Source organism: Ahaetulla prasina, chromosome 8 (genome assembly GCF_028640845.1).
Source record: "Ahaetulla prasina isolate Xishuangbanna chromosome 8, ASM2864084v1, whole genome shotgun sequence".
Classification (NCBI taxonomy): domain Eukaryota; kingdom Metazoa; phylum Chordata; class Lepidosauria; order Squamata; family Colubridae; genus Ahaetulla; species Ahaetulla prasina.
This window is the reverse complement of record NC_080546.1, coordinates 52,302,952-52,318,792: the sequence shown is the minus strand read 5'-3', so window position 1 is coordinate 52,318,792 and position 15,841 is coordinate 52,302,952. Positions and strand designations below refer to the sequence as shown.

General features: G+C 39.9%; 1 protein-coding gene across 4 annotated transcripts in view; it reads right to left on the bottom strand.

The window, feature by feature from the left end:
* Positions 1–5,475: 5,475 nt before the first annotated feature.
* ACSL1 (acyl-CoA synthetase long chain family member 1) overlaps positions 5,476–15,841 on the bottom strand; it is a 44,196-nt gene continuing 33,830 nt past the window's right edge. For all 4 annotated transcript variants that reach the window (XM_058192425.1, XM_058192424.1, XM_058192426.1 and 1 more), the window contains exons 16-21: positions 15,266–15,354; positions 10,368–10,484; positions 8,833–8,976; positions 8,454–8,555; positions 7,336–7,407; positions 5,476–6,916 (exon numbers count right to left, since the gene is read on the bottom strand). In XM_058192425.1, the coding sequence (XP_058048408.1) occupies positions 6,776–6,916; positions 7,336–7,407; positions 8,454–8,555; positions 8,833–8,976; positions 10,368–10,484; positions 15,266–15,354 (665 nt within the window). In that variant the 3' untranslated portion in view covers positions 5,476–6,775. The remainder of the gene's footprint in view (positions 6,917–7,335; positions 7,408–8,453; positions 8,556–8,832; positions 8,977–10,367; positions 10,485–15,265; positions 15,355–15,841) is intronic.

Sequence of the window (15,841 nt, the reverse complement as noted above, 5' to 3'; positions counted from 1 at the left end):
AAAGCTTAACCCTTTTACCACGCATAGCCGCAAGAATAAAGGAAGCGCGCCATCTAAAGGCCAGAGGAAAGAAAAGACGGATGTTGCGAAGAAATTGTCCTGTAATTTTTACATGCATTTATCTGCAAACTGGTAACATTGTACAGTACTGTAGCTGCTACGTGGCGTTGGAGACTGACTAGGAGGGGGAGGCATATCAAGGAGTGACATGGACAACAGTCGAAATCTGTACATTTTCCAGGGAAGCATTCTTTTCCTTTTTTAGGAAAAACCTAGAAACGTATTGCAATACAGATACATCCAGATTGCTTATCTATTTAATTAAAAAACATATCCCCATGGTGCCTCATTTCAAATTTTAGACATCTCTAATGAAAAGACACTGGAACATCTGAATTCTTCTAGTAGTTTGTATTTTTGTTCTATTAACAAACAAAGAAAATACAGGTGAAACTCAAAAAATTAGAATATCGTGCAAAAGTTCATTTATTTCAGTAATGCAACTTAAAAGGTACCGTAAAACTAATATATGAGATAGACTCATTATATGCAAAGCTAGATAGTTCATGCCTTGATTTGTCATAATTTTGATGATTATGGCTGACAGCTCATGAAAACCCCAAATTCACAATCTCAGAAAATTAGAATATTGTGAAAAGGTTCAATATTCTAGGCTCAAAGTGTCCCAATCTAATCAGCTAATTAAGCCATAACACCTGCAAAGGCTTCCTGAGCCTTTAAATGGTCTCTCAGTCTGGTTCAGTAGGAATCACAATCATGGGAAAGACTGCTGACGTGACAGTTGTGCAGAAAACCATCATTGACACCCTCCATAAGGAGGAATAGAATAGAATAGAATAGAATTTTATTGGCCAAGTGTGATTGGACACAAGGAATTTGTCTTGGTGCATATGCTCTCTTTATTTCTTTATTTTTTATTTCTTTATTTCATAAGGAGGGAAAGCCTCAAAAGGAATTGCAAAAGAAGTTGGATGTTCCCAAAGTGCTGTATCAAAGTACATTAATAGAAAGTCATGTGGAAGGGGAAATTGTGGAAGAAAAAGGTGCACAAGCAGCAGGGATGACCGCAGCCTGGAGAGGATTGTCAGGAAAAGGCCATTCAAAAGTGTTGGGGACTTTCACAAGGAATGGACTGAGGCTGGAGTCAGTGCATCAAGAGCCACCACACACAGACGGATCCTGGACATGGGCTTCAAAAGTCGTATTCCTCTTGTCAAGCTGCTCCTGAACAACAAACAACATCAGAAGTGTCTTACTGGGCTAAAGAAAAAATAACTGGTCTGTTGCTCAGTGGTCCAAAGTCCTCTTTTCTGATCAGAGCAACTTTGCATCTCATTTGGAAACTAAGGACCCAGAGTCTGGAGGAAGAATGGAGAGGCACACACTGCAAGATACTTGAAGTCCAGTGTGAAGTTTCCACAGTCTGTGTTGATTTGGGGAGCCATGTCATCTGTTGGTGTTGGTCCACTGTGCTTCATTAAGTCCAGAGTCAATGCAGCCATCTACCAGGAGATTTTGGAGCACTTCATGCTTCTTTCTGCAGACGAGCTTTATGGGGATGCTGACTTCATTTTTCAGCAGGACTTGGCACCTGCCCACACTGCCAAAAGTACCAAAAACTGGTTCAATGCCCATGGGATTACTGTGCTTGTTTGGCCAGTAAACTCGCCTGACCTGAACCCCATAGAGAATCTATGGGGCATTGCCAAGAGAAAGATGAGAGACATGAGACCGAACAATGCAGAAGAGCTGAAGGCCGCTATTGAAGCATCCTGGTCTTCCATAACACCTCAGCAGTGCCACAGGCTGATAGCATCCATGCTACGCCGCATTGAGGCAGTAATTGATGCAAAAGGGCCCCAAATCAAGTACTGAGTACATATGCATGCTTATACTTTTCAGAGGTCTGATATTGTTCTATGTACAATCCTTGTTTTATTGATTTCATACAATATTCTAATTTTCTGATTGTGAATTTGGGGTTTTCATGGGCTTCAGCCATAATCATCAAAATTATGACAAATCAAGGCATGAACTATCTCGCTTTGCATGTAATGAGTCTATCTCATATATTAGTTTCACCTTTTAAGTTGCATTACTGAAATAAATGAACTTTTGCGTGATATTCTAATTTTTTGAGTTTCCCCTGTATGTTGTTATCCAAAGTAAATAACTTGGTTTGGTAATTTCTCTCCTCTTTTCCATGCAATATTATATTTAGAAGTTTACAGAAACTCTGTTTGAAAAATCTAACTATTCAATTGTATTCACTAGATCTATTATTTGTTTGGTTCTGGCTTAATGGTTTTTTTGAATCCACCCATTTTATTTATAATACATGATTTATAGAGTCTAACATAATATGTGAATCTAGTGATCTTGGCCGTTTCAACAAAACTATGCTTGATTCTGCTCATAACGAAGGTTATACTCAAGTATCTTACCCTGAAGGATGATATCTAAAACACAAAAAGGCCAATTGTAATAATTCAGTACAGGATTTTTACAGGATATTCTCACAAACTCTTTCAACTTGCAGAGATATTTCCTATCAAGTGTACAGGTAATCCTCAACTTACAACCACAATCGAACCCACAATTTGGTATTAAGTGAGAAATTTGTTAAATGAGTTTGCTCCATTTTATGACTTTTCTCGCCACATTTGTTAAATGAATCACTGAGTTCTTAAATTAGTAACACAGTTGTTGAGTGAATCTGGTTTCCCCATTGACTTTGCTTGTCAGGAGGGCGCATGACTCCAGGATGTTGCAGCTGTCATAAATGCCAGTCAGTTGTCAAACATCAGAATGTAAATCACATGACCATAGGGATGCTGCAACGGTCGTAAGTGTGAAAAATGGTCATAAGTCACTTTTCTCCATGCCATTGTAACTTTGAAATGGTCACTAAATGAACTGTTGTAAGTCGAGGACTTTCTGTATTACATTTCCTTTTGCAATTGTTTTGTAGTATGAACAATTACGATGAACAAGGATTATAGAGAAGCTACAGAATACAAATATATATAAATATACACATCCTTTCCAAACCATCTACATTTTCAGGCTGAAAGTGAGTGACTGACCCAAGGTTGCCCTTTCATGCCTAAGGCAGGACTAGAACTCAGTCTCTTTGTTGCTAGGCCAGCATCTTTACCACTACACTAAACTGGCTTATACTATCTTTGTCTTATATATTCACATACAGCTTAGTTTAGCTTAGAGACGGGACTGTAATCTTGACTACAACTTCCTGCACTTCTAGCCAATATGGAATTATGGAGTTATGCATCATCAATATCTATAATACATCCGAAAGCAGAGTTTCTCTATGCCTAAGCTGATACTTCCATTTTACAAGATTTCCACAACACAACAGACTTTTGCTAACATAAATAGAATTTATTGTAAATTATAAATCACTGATTTATACTCTTTGGATCATGGTTATTGATATTCAATCTTTGCTTAGAGCTTAATAGCAATTTTTAGTCATATAATATATTCAGTTACTCATTATTAAATAACTAATGATATATTGGGAAAGTATTACCGTCATGGCATTTCCAAACCTTCTTGATTCAACCATTCATTCATATGCATTTAATACTAATATGCTTTTTCCTATTTTATTTCCCTGTTTATCCGTTTCAAAACCTAATAAAGAATTAAAATACAAGACACGTGAAGGTCCCCAGGTCCCCCACTTTGATTCAGTAAAACTGATACTTATGTGGAGGCATTCGTTCCTAATTCATACTGAATGAAATTAGAGAGGGGAATGGAATTGTAGCAGATTGTTCATGTGCAATCAATCAGCCTTGTATGAATTCAAAATATGTGATACTGCTGCTTAGTATGATTGATGTAACCAAATAAGAATAGGACCATATGCTGGCTGAGAGCTGAGAGACTGTCTCTGAAATTCACAATATACACTAATTCAGGGGTCTCCAACCTTGGTCCCTTTAAAACTTGTGGACTTCTACTTCCAGAGTTCCTCAGCCAGCTTTGCTGGCTGAGGGACTCTGGGAGTTGAAGTCCACAAGTCTTAAAGGGACCAAGGTTGGAGACCCCTGCACTAATTTGTCTAAGATTTGTGGACTTCAACTCCCAGAATAACCCAGTCAGCCTCTAAGTAAGTTGGGTGGTTTAAATTTTCTATTAATCCAAGCCCAAATTTCAACAAACAACTGAGTTTCTAGGCCAAGGAGGGCCAAGGTGCATTACCGCCTCTTGCCCAATTTTATTCAAAAGTTGTTGAAGAAACTTATGTGGCAGCGAAATTTAAAAATATTCTACCACAGGAGGGTGGAAATGAGATCATGAGAATATATAATCTCAGCAATGCTCAGAAGTGTTAAGATGTTATAGACATAGCCTAATTAATATAGCGCTATTTAACAAGTTGTTGGGGTAAGGTGTCTCCTTTTGTTTCTGACGCCTAAAATTGAATGGAGGCAGGGCTATCTAACAATTCCTTACCATAAAAAAGCATCAATTCCACCATCTGAACTGAAAATATACATATATACATCTATGCACTTATGCATTAATGTTTAGCTAATTCTCTGCTGAATTGACTTTCTACATTATAAAGGCCTTGTTTTATTTGCTGTAAGCTTTTGAATAAACTGAGTTTTTAATATCAAGCATCAGATACCGCTTCTAGAGAACAATGCTATCAAATACCATTAAAACCTTAGAATATTACAAACCAGTTTCAGCATGAGACATCAGAATGACAATAGCAGCATTGCACTGCAATGTCTGTCTCTTGTATGTTTTTGTAATATGTCTATAAAAGAGGTAGGGCTTGTATTATATCAGTACAACACTGCATATGCCGAATGCCTTCTACAGATACCTTTGGGTATAATTGTTTACATTTTCTACAAGCAACAAGCTTGTTCTACCCCTATAGAATTATTCCAGAAACAACCCTTTCACCAAAGCGTTGATTTCTTTCTGTTCCAGTAATAAACTATAGGGTCAGTGGAATATTTTTTGTCCCTCTATGGAACTACTTTTATACAAGTTCAAGTTTGCTAGTTACTAAAAAGCTATTAAGATGAGTCTTTTCCAATATTAAGCTCTTGAGATGTATTTAGATTAAAAACTCTTCATTCCCATTGTCACAAGAATAAGGTTACTGCCTAGGAATACTAGTCCACTGCCAAAAAGAGAAAGCTGGTTAAGATCAGGAAATTCTATTTTGCTGATATGTCAAAATTATTTCTTCGTGATAAAGTTGTGTAGAAAACTATGATTTATTGGCTGATTTGCTTTTCTTTTGCTTCCTGTACTAACTGGGACATAAAATAGTCATAAAAGTCCAGACAAAAAGAATGGGAAACAAATAAGAATAATCAGTCAATAATTCCTTTTTTTTTTTTTTTTGGAATGAGCACACAGTGAGTTTTCTAAATTAAAGTATAAAAACATTTACTCAAATTAAATGCAGAAATATTTATTTTGGCTTCCTTGTGGAGTATTTTTGGGGGGTGGAAATTTTTGTATATAAAATATAGAAATAGCCAACACCTAAGCAAACTTTTGAACTCCAATATAACAAGTAATTTAATACTTCAAGAATATGGGTTTGAATAATGGTGTGCAATAAGGACACCCATGTATGAAATTATGCAACTGGGTAGTGCATTATAATCACACACTCTTAGTGCAAACTTCATTGTGCTTGTTTACATATATTTAACAAATTAATTACTGTTTTAAGGGAAAACTCGAGCATGGGTTACTACAAGGCATTTCAATTCCATCCATCCCTCAGAAAAATATACAGATGCAGGTAAAAGGTATGTTCAAGCATCCTTCCCCATTCCAATAAAATGACATCCTATATATATACTACCGCCCATTGCCTGTCTGTTACAAAAGCATATTTATTTTTAGATGCTATCAAATTCTCAATATTCTTTGCTCAATGAGTAAGAAGCAGAAGCTAACTCTATACAAAGACCCAGTATATTAAGTGATCAAGATTAAGCTGTACTGCTGAGGCAATCTAATGGTTGGCAATGTATGAGCATGACTTAATCCCAATATGTATTGAAATTCCAACTACATCCATGCGTATTTTATAACATGATGCCACTATGGCCCAAATATCCCTGTAGCTCATGAAGCTGACATCTTGAATTACATAGGAAGTTTCATCTGGACTCCCACCACCCCCAAATTCTAAAACTAAAATATCTGATCATTTATCTTGTGGTTCATTGCATTAATACCACACCATTAAATAAAGCTTCAAAAAAGCCTGTAAATAGCTGAGATTCTTCTCAAATTTTACATCCAGACACAAATAAAGTTCAGTTTCCTATCAGTGTTCCTCTGCTGTGATTCAGTAAAAATCTCCATATATCAAATATTTTGGAAAATGATTACCAGCTGTACAATGTAATAAAAACAATGAATGTGGTAGCAACACACATATCCCTTTACATGCCTTGAGAGTCACATTTTTGGCTGAAGTCTTAAATAACTTACAAATCACATAGATAACATGTACAGTTTTAAGGCGCATTGAGGAAGTTGTATGTCATTGTAAAAAATGGTCTGCGACACAAGTGGACAGTAAGGCAGAGTTCAATTATTCTTCAGTTTTCCTATGTTGAGTACCCCTTTGTGTAGAAGTTAATGATTGCACTGTTCCTTCCACATATTTGTTGTAGTCTGTTCATAGATATGATGATTAATAGCAAATGCCATTCTCTCTAATAGTTTTCCTCGGTTACATATGGACATTAGCATAGAGTTCTTCTATTTGAGAGCTGAAGTATTTACGTAGCTCAGGTCTCTTTGCCTTTAAGGTTGGTGTTAGCAGGCCATTCTCAATAGAGAACATTTCAGAATGAAGGGCGATGCTTTTGATCTGAAAAAATGAAGGTTAAATCAGACTTTGTAATTTTTTTTATTTAGAAACAATGCTACATGTACAGTACAATTAGACTGTGAAAGAACAAAAATAATATCTGAACCAGTTTATTCTAAGCAGTAAGTGATACTACATATTAATAAGGATTTAATATAGGTGCTGAATTACATAGGCTGTTTATTGAAACCAATCACCCATATTTATAAGAAAAAACAATTTTCTCTTTCCTTTAAAATAAAATTTTAACCAAAAAGGCTGGTAGTGTTAATGCAAAGGTAGGTTAAATTTTTCTCTTAAAAATTAGATCTTGCTAATTTTCCTGTAATTAGTTAATGTTTGTAACTCTACAGCCCAAAATGACAATGACGTAGAAAGTACAGGCAGGTTAATAATAGGCAAACATTTGAAATTCCCACCTGTTCAAATGACTTCAAGCCAAACTCCTTTCCTGTCTTCAACATATCTTCCAGAATGTATTTTTTTAAATCCTGTTGGGATTCAAAGCATAGTGTTACAGAACAATATGACAACAATATGAGTCTTATTTATTATTTGTGGACCACAAATAAATAAGGCTCACTGCACTTATTTAACTTATAAGGGCTAATTAGAAGCTACCTTTGCAAAAAAACCAGGACCAATGATAAGCAATGATTTATTCTTTTGCAATACAATTCCCACAGGTGTGTTTAGACTGTGAGATCAAGGCCAGAAGGCACAAAAATGACTCAATCCTAGCCTGTGGGTCATTCAAGATGGTTAAGAATAATTCTTTTCCCAGTAGCTTAACAACACTGTTATGCAACACTGTTTATTGATAGGAGAGACCATGTGCTGAGTTTTTTGCCCTGGCTATGCAAATCCACCAGTGTTGCAATTACGATACCATCCTAAAACATGAATTAACTCCTTATTTAACTTGTTTTCTTTTAAGCGATTGACCCTTTGTCTGTTTTGTGGGTTTTTCATATTATTAGAACTTAATTATATTTTCTTTCCTTTTCCCTTTTAGTCCAAATCTAATTGCTTTGGGGCATTGTTGAGCTTCAAGGTTTACTAACAGATTTCCTGACATTTCACTGGCAACCATGGTTGGCATCTTCAGAAGCAAACTGGTGTGCCAATTCTTTTTGCTTACTATTCTTTTTCTGTGCTTTGCATAAAGATTACTAAAACACAATCATATGACAGATGCATATGTATGAATGTAATCTTTTAACTGTCAAGTGAAATCAGGAAATCCAGGCAGTTCAAATGAATACAAAGGTTTATTACAAGTTTAAGTTCTCTACAAGAATTGTGGTAGATAAGAGTCAACAGAATTCAAGGTGGGCTGGACTTAGATCTCTTGTGGGCACAAAGAGACTTGAGACAGATGAAGCATTTGACTCCACCCTCGGGCTCAGCCTAGTCATTTCCTATATTAACTTTTCTACCTACATTGGAAACTGGATAGATAAAGAAAGGTTTTAAAAACAAGCAAGCTTACACTAAGCCACTACTAGGGTTTGTAATCAGAAAAAAAATCACCTACTTTGTTTTTGCACAGTTCTTCATAAGATCCTCCCAGGCCCTTTTTCTTAGCCCAGATGGCCAATATGTCTGGATCTGGTACCACAATTCCTATTAGGAAAGCCTGAAGCCAGATAAGAACAAACACTTCAACTCTTATTACTGGATCAGCCACTTTACAAAAATTGTATTGGCAAAAGGTGAAGCCAAGCTGCTCCTTTTGCCACAACAGAAAACGATAGTTCTGTGCAGGAGTACCAAAGCTATTGAAGGCCTGTCCTTGGAGATCAGATCGATCTCTTTCTTTGGTCTATCTTCACAGCAGAGCAACATTTATTTATGATAAATGGTGTTTATTTACTTTAGGCATTTCTAAAACATGCTTAAAAACAAATACCTACCTGCAAACTTTCACCATGGACAAACACCTGAGCAACAGGCTCACTCCTTATATATACATTCTCTATTTTTTCTGGTGCTATATATTCTCCTTGTGCAAGTTTGAATATGTGTTTTTTTCTGTCAATTATCTTCAGGGTACCATTCTACAAAACCAGTAGAAAAAGAAATGTTCTTCAATTCATAAAAGGCTTTACATTATCCCATAATCAATGAGAATCGAGTGCAAGATCAATTCTGAAGAATATTCAATTAAAAGTCAAGAGTACCATTAAGAAATAATTTGTTTGAACAGCACAAGCAGACAAGAAAGTTATTTCAACAGCCCATGATAATTGTATTTTGAGACCAAGATAGGAAAACACAAAGCATACGTTTGCTTATTTGTTTGTTCATTCATTCATTCATTAGATTTGTTTCCTGCCATTTTGTTGTGCTCTTATAATCTTATTCAGGTAATTCTCCACTTACAACCACTCATTTAGTGACTGTTCATTGAAAAAAGTGACTGATGATCTGTTTTCACACTTACGATCACTGCAGCATCCCCATGGTTTCATGATCAAAATTTGAGCACTTGATAGTTGGCATGTATTTATGACAGTTGTACTTTCCCAGCTGTCTCCTGACAAACAAAGTCAATGAGGGAAGCCAGATTCGCTTAACGACTACATGATTCACTTAACAACAGCAGTGATTCACTTAACTGAGCCAAAAGGTCATAAAATGGGATACACCTCATTTAACAACTGCCTCGTTTACCAACAGAAATTTTGGACTCAATTGTGTTGTAAGTTGAGGACTACCAATATGATCTTGTGATAAAAAAAGAAATACTCAATTGCTTTGAATAGCATTTACCAAGGAAATTGTTATAAATGTTTACAATAAATTTTCTAGTAAGCTGCCTTCTACCACTCCAATTTGTGCTGATCTGGGACTGGTGATGCACATAAGAACTTTCAAGAGTTTTTCTGAAACTGAACAAATTCGCTTTCAACTTAGCTACAGCACAAGAAAAATACACAGTGAAAATAGGCTTTTTGCTTATGGCTAAGCCTATATGGTAGCCTTTTTCCATATCCTACTGGAACTGTAGTTAATACACTTTCTATATCACATTCTATATGTATCTATATTACAGTCCTTGTGTATATACAAAGGCCCTAATGATATTAAATAATCGACAACCGTATGAAAGGTTGGACAGTTGTGTACTGAATTTTTATTGCAAGCCCAGCCATCCCAATGAAGAACATAGTACTAAGTAAGGATTGGACAATGATATTCAGAATTGCTAGGAATCTGATATCTAAACTGAAAATCATCTCAGTTTTTATACTATGGAAAAAGCTGACAAGCAAGTTGATGGTACCATGTTTTATACTTGTACTATAGATGATCAATAGATTGAATGTATGGAAATATGCAAGCTTGCAACAGAAAAGTTCTGGCACTAAAATAGTGAAGTAATCCATTAATTAAAGGAATGTCTTCTCTTTGTTCACAAAATACATTTGATTACGAATTGGCTTACCGGTAACCACTTCCCAATATCTCCAGTATGTACCCAGCCATCTTTATCAAGAACTTCTGCCGTTTTTTCAGGATCTTTCAGATAGCCTTCAAACACATTTGCTCCTTTTATACAAACCTGAAACAGAAGTGGATTGTGCTTAAAAAACAACCCTGATTATCCTACTACTTCATGTAGGAATGGAAATAACGTTCATTCATTATATCAATCGATTCTTCCGTAAGCTCACTTGTTATTATTTTTAAGCAATTTGCCAATGTTTTGGTAAATAATACTAATCAAAATCACGATGCCTTTAATTTTTTTGGACTGATGCCTTGACAACAAGTGGTCAAAATTGGCAACGCTATATCTAATCCTGTTCCTGTCAAAAGTGACTTTCCCCAAGGTAGTGTTCTTGGACCAACACTCTTCATACTATACATAAATGATCTCTGCGACCTCATCTCAAGTTATTGTGTTCTCTTTGCTGACGATGTCAAACTATTTAATACCACCAATAATACTTCTACCCTTCAAGAAGACCTCGATTTAATTTCCGATTGGTCTAAAACTTGGCAACTCCAAATCTCAACCAGCAAATGCTCAGTCTTACATATTGGAAAAAAGAACCCTAATATCAAGTACAAACTTGATGGACATTACCTAACTGATGACCACCACCCTGTCAAAGATCTTGGAGTTCTCATATCTAATGATCTTAGTGCCAAAGCTCATTGCAACTACATAGCGAAAAAAGCCCTAAGAGTTGTAAACCTAATTTTACGCAGCTTCTTTTCTAAAAACTCTACAGTACTAACTAGAGCATACAAAACATTTGCCAGACCTATTCTTGAATACAGCTCATCCGTCTGGAACCCATACCACATTTCTGACATAAATACAATAGAAAGAGTCCAGAAATATTTTACTAGAAGAGTTCTTCACTCCTCCGAAAACAACAAAATACCTTATACCAACAGACTTGAAATCCTGGGATTAGAAAACTTACAACTCCGTCAACTTTGACATGACCTGTGTTTAACACACAAAATCATCTATTGCAATATCCTTCCTATAAAAGGCTACTTCAGCTTCAATCGCAATATTACAAGAGCAAAAAATAGATTCAAGCTAAATGTCAACCGCTTCAAACTTGATTGCAGAAAATATGACTTCTGTAACAGAGTTGTTAATGCTTGGAACTCATTACCTGACTCCATAGTCTCTACTCAAAATCCCAAAATCTTCAACCAAAAACTGTCTACTATTGACCTCACCCCATTTCTAAGAGGGCTATAAGGGGCGTGCATAAGAGCACAAAAGTGCCTACCGTTCCTGTCCTATTGTTTATTTATTTATTTATTTATTTATTGTTTGAATTTATATACCGCCCTATCTCCCAAAGGACTCAGGGCGGTTCACAGGCATATAAAAACATCAATATACAAATTAAAACAATCATTAAAAAACTTATTCTACTGCCCAATTAATTAAAAGTAAAAAATATAGATATTAAAATCAATTTAAAAACCCCTCTAAATTTAAAATCTAAAAAACTAAGCCAGTCCTGCACAGATGAATAAATGTGTCTTGAGCTCGCGACGGAAGGTTCGAAGGTCCGGAAGTTGACGGAGTCCTGGGGGGAGTTCGTTCCAGAGGGCGGGAGCCCCCACAGAGAAGGCCCTTCCCCTGGGCGCCGCCAGACGACACTGCCTAGCTGACGGCACCCTGAGGAGTCCCTCTCTGTGAGAGCGCACGGGTCGGTGAGAGGTATCTGGTCGCAGTAGGCGGTCCCGTAAATAACCCGGCCCTATGCCATGGAGCGCTTTAAAGGTGGTCACCAAAACCTTGTAGCGCACCGAAAGCCACAGGTAGCCAGTGCAGACCGCGCAGGATAGGTGTTATCACGGGAGCCACGAGGGCTCCATCTATCACCCGCGCAGCCGCATTCTGACTAACTGTAGCCTCCGGATGCCCTTCAAGGGGAGCCCCATGTGGAGAGCGTTACAGTAATCCAGGCGAGACGTCACGAGGGCGTGAGTGACCGTGCATAGGGCCTCCCGGTCCAGAAAGGGGCGCAACTGGCGCACCAGGCGAACCTGGTAGAACGCTCTCCTGGAGACGGCTGTCAAATGATCTTCTAGTGTCAGCCGCTCATCCAGGAGGACGCTGTTGCGCACCCTCTCCATCGGGGCCAATGACTCGCCACCGATGGTCAGCCGCGGATTTAGCTGACTGTACCGGGACGCCGCATCCACAGCCACTCTGTCTTGGAGGATTGAGCCTGAGCGTGTTTCTCCCCATCCAGGCCCCTACGGCCTCCAGACACCGCGACAGCACTGATGGCTTCGCTGGGGTGGTCCGGTGTGAAAAGTACAGCTGGGTGTCATCCGCGACAGCTGGTACCTCACACCGAACCCACTGATGATCTCACCCAGCGGCTTCATATAGATGTTGAACAGAAGGCGAGAGGATCGATCCCCGCGGCACCCCACAAGTGAGGCGCCCGGGCCGACCTCTGCCCCTGTCAACACCGACTGCGACCGGTCAGAGAGATAGGAGGAGAACCACCGATAAACGGTGCCTCCCACTCCCAATCCCTCTAACCGGCGCAGCAGGATACCATGGTCGATGGTATCGAAAGCCGCTGAGAGGTCTAATAGGACCAGGGCAGAGGAACAACCCCTATCCCTGGCCCTCCAGAGATCATCCACCAACGCGACCAAAGCCGTCTCCGTGCTGTACCCGGGTCGGAAACCGGACTGGAACGGGTCTAGATAGACAGTTTCATCCAGGTGCAAGGGAAACTGATATGCCACCATATTTCTACAACCTTCGCCGTGGGCGAAGGTTGGAGACCGACGATAATTACCTAAAACAGCCGGGTCCAGGGAAGGCTTCTTGAGGAGGGGCCTCACCACCGCCTCTTTCAAGGCGGCCGGAAAGACACCCTCCACCAAAGAAGCGCTCGTAATCGCCTGGAGCCAGCCTCGTGTCACCTCCTGCGTGGCCAGCACCAACCAGGAGGGGCACGGGTCCAGTAAACACGTGGTGGCATTCAGCCTCCCCAACAACCTGTCCATGTCCTCGGGAGCGACAGGGTCAAACTCATCCCATAAAATGTCACCAAGACCACCCTCAGCCGTCTCACCCGTATCACCGCAATCTTGGTCCAAACCATCCCGAAGCTGAACGATTTTATCGTATAGATAACCGTTAAACTCCTCAGCACGTCCCTGCAACGGGTCATCCCGCTCCCCCTGGTGTAGGAGGGAGCGGGTCACCCGAAACAGGGCGGCTGGGCGGTTATCTGCCGATGCAATGAGGGAGGAGGCGTAGCTACGCCTCGCCTCCCTCATTGCCACTAGGTAAGCCCTAGTATAGGACTTCACTAGTGTCCGATCAGCTTCTGAACGGCTAGACCTCCAGGAACTCTCTAGGCGTCTTCTCCGGCGCCTCATCCCTCTCCGCTCCTCCGGGGACCAAGGGGCCGGGTGGGGCCTGCGCCGGGGCAGGGGCCGCAAAGGCACGACCCGGTCTAAGGCCCCCGCCGCGGCCCGTTCCCAGGCCGCAACAAGTTCCTCAGCCGAGCCGTGAGCCAGACCCTCAGGAAATGGCCCAAGCTCCGTCCGGAACCCCTCCGGGTCCATCAGGCGCCTGGGACGGAACCAACGTGTCGGCTCCGTCTCCCTGCGGCGGTGAATGGCGGTCAGAAAGTCCAGACGAAGAAGAGAGTGATCTGACCATGACAAAGGTTCAATGACTATTTCCTTTAAGTCCAGATCTCTCAACCACTGACCAGAGACAAAAATCAGGTCCAGGGTGCCACCCCCAATGTGAGTAGGGCCATCAATTACTTGGGTCAGGTCCAAGGCCGTCATGGAAGCCATGAACTCCCGAGCTGCCGTCGATGACGAGCCGGACGATGGCAGTTAAAGTCCCCATGACTAAAAGTCTGGGGTCTCAACTGCCACCCCGCCAGCACCTCCAGGAGCTCGGGCAGGGCAGCTGTCACGCAGCAAGGAGCCAGGTACGTGATCAGCAAACCCATCTGGCACCTATGGCCCCATCTCACAAGAGGGATTCGCACCCGCAATCTGAGGTACAGTGGTCTCCTCGGCTCTAGACTTTCTAATCACAACCGCCACCCCCACCCCTCCCCTGGCCCTCGGCTGATGGAATGCACGGAAACCCGGCGGGCACATCTCAACAAGGGGCACACCCCCTTCAGTGCCCAGCCAGGTTTCCGTAACGCCTATAAGGTCCGCAGCGCCCCCCTGAATAAGGTCGTATACTAGGGGGGCCTTATTCCCTTCATCATATCAAATTGATATAGTTGATGCATATTTTTATACATATATGTATATTTTCTTCAAAATATGTTGTTTTATCTATAACAATTGTTTGTGTATTCTGTTGTGACAAAAGAAATAAAAAAAAAAGAATGTACTTACTTAAAATTTAAAATATGCAATTTGAAAGAGAAAGACATTTTCTGATATTTGGGTATGTTTTGCACTTAAATTCTACATGTCAGAACTGAAACTGGTGAAGCAGGAACCAGCAGTTCACAGGACCACGATATAAACACATTGAAATTGCCCAAGGCTGATACTTGATCTACTAAGTGTCTATAACCTCAGAAATGCAGGAGGAAAAAACTGACTTTTTAATCTCTGGATCTCTCTCTCTCTCTCTCTCTCACTCACTCACACACACCTACTCACACTGTATGAAGGTTCTACATCTGTTGCTCTGTAGCAGACAGTATTATGTTAAGGCTTAATTTTTGCCTTCAAGACAGTTTCTAATCTAGCTGAACTGTGTTTGACATCTTCTGCCAACTCAAGCCAAGAACTGAATAGGAGGTTAAGTGTTGGAAAAGCAAGCCTTGGAGTTCAGATAGCACAACTTACCTCACCCTCTCCTTTGGCAGCAAAATAATTCATTTCTTCTACATCAACCAGCTTGATGATATTGCAAGGCATTGGGGCACCAACGTGACCTATTGGTGGAATAATATTTTGTTGTAGGTTGATCTTAACCATATGCTACCAGGAGTCACTCTGAATAAGTTATTAATAAACAATGCAATTCTTTTTTCTCACACACACACACACACACACACACACACACACACACACACACAGAAAGTAGATAGTTCTAAAGTCCATTTCTAAGAATCGTATCTTACAAATATATGTTCTTCACATGGTACTGAACTGAACTTGAACTGAATAGGACTTGAGGGTAGTTCTGCTAGCATGCAGCATTTCACCCACGGGAACTGCTGTATCATAATGTTCTTACTGATAGTTCTTATTAAATTTTCTCTGTACATACTTATTTCATTATTGTTTTTATTGGCTAGAGTTATATACCATCTTTTCTCTAGAAGCTGAAGACAGTTAAAGCAGGAATTTTTCCATCATTTTATTCTCCCAGTGTCTATGATGTCGGTTAAGCAGTGTGAGACAAACTATACTAAAAAA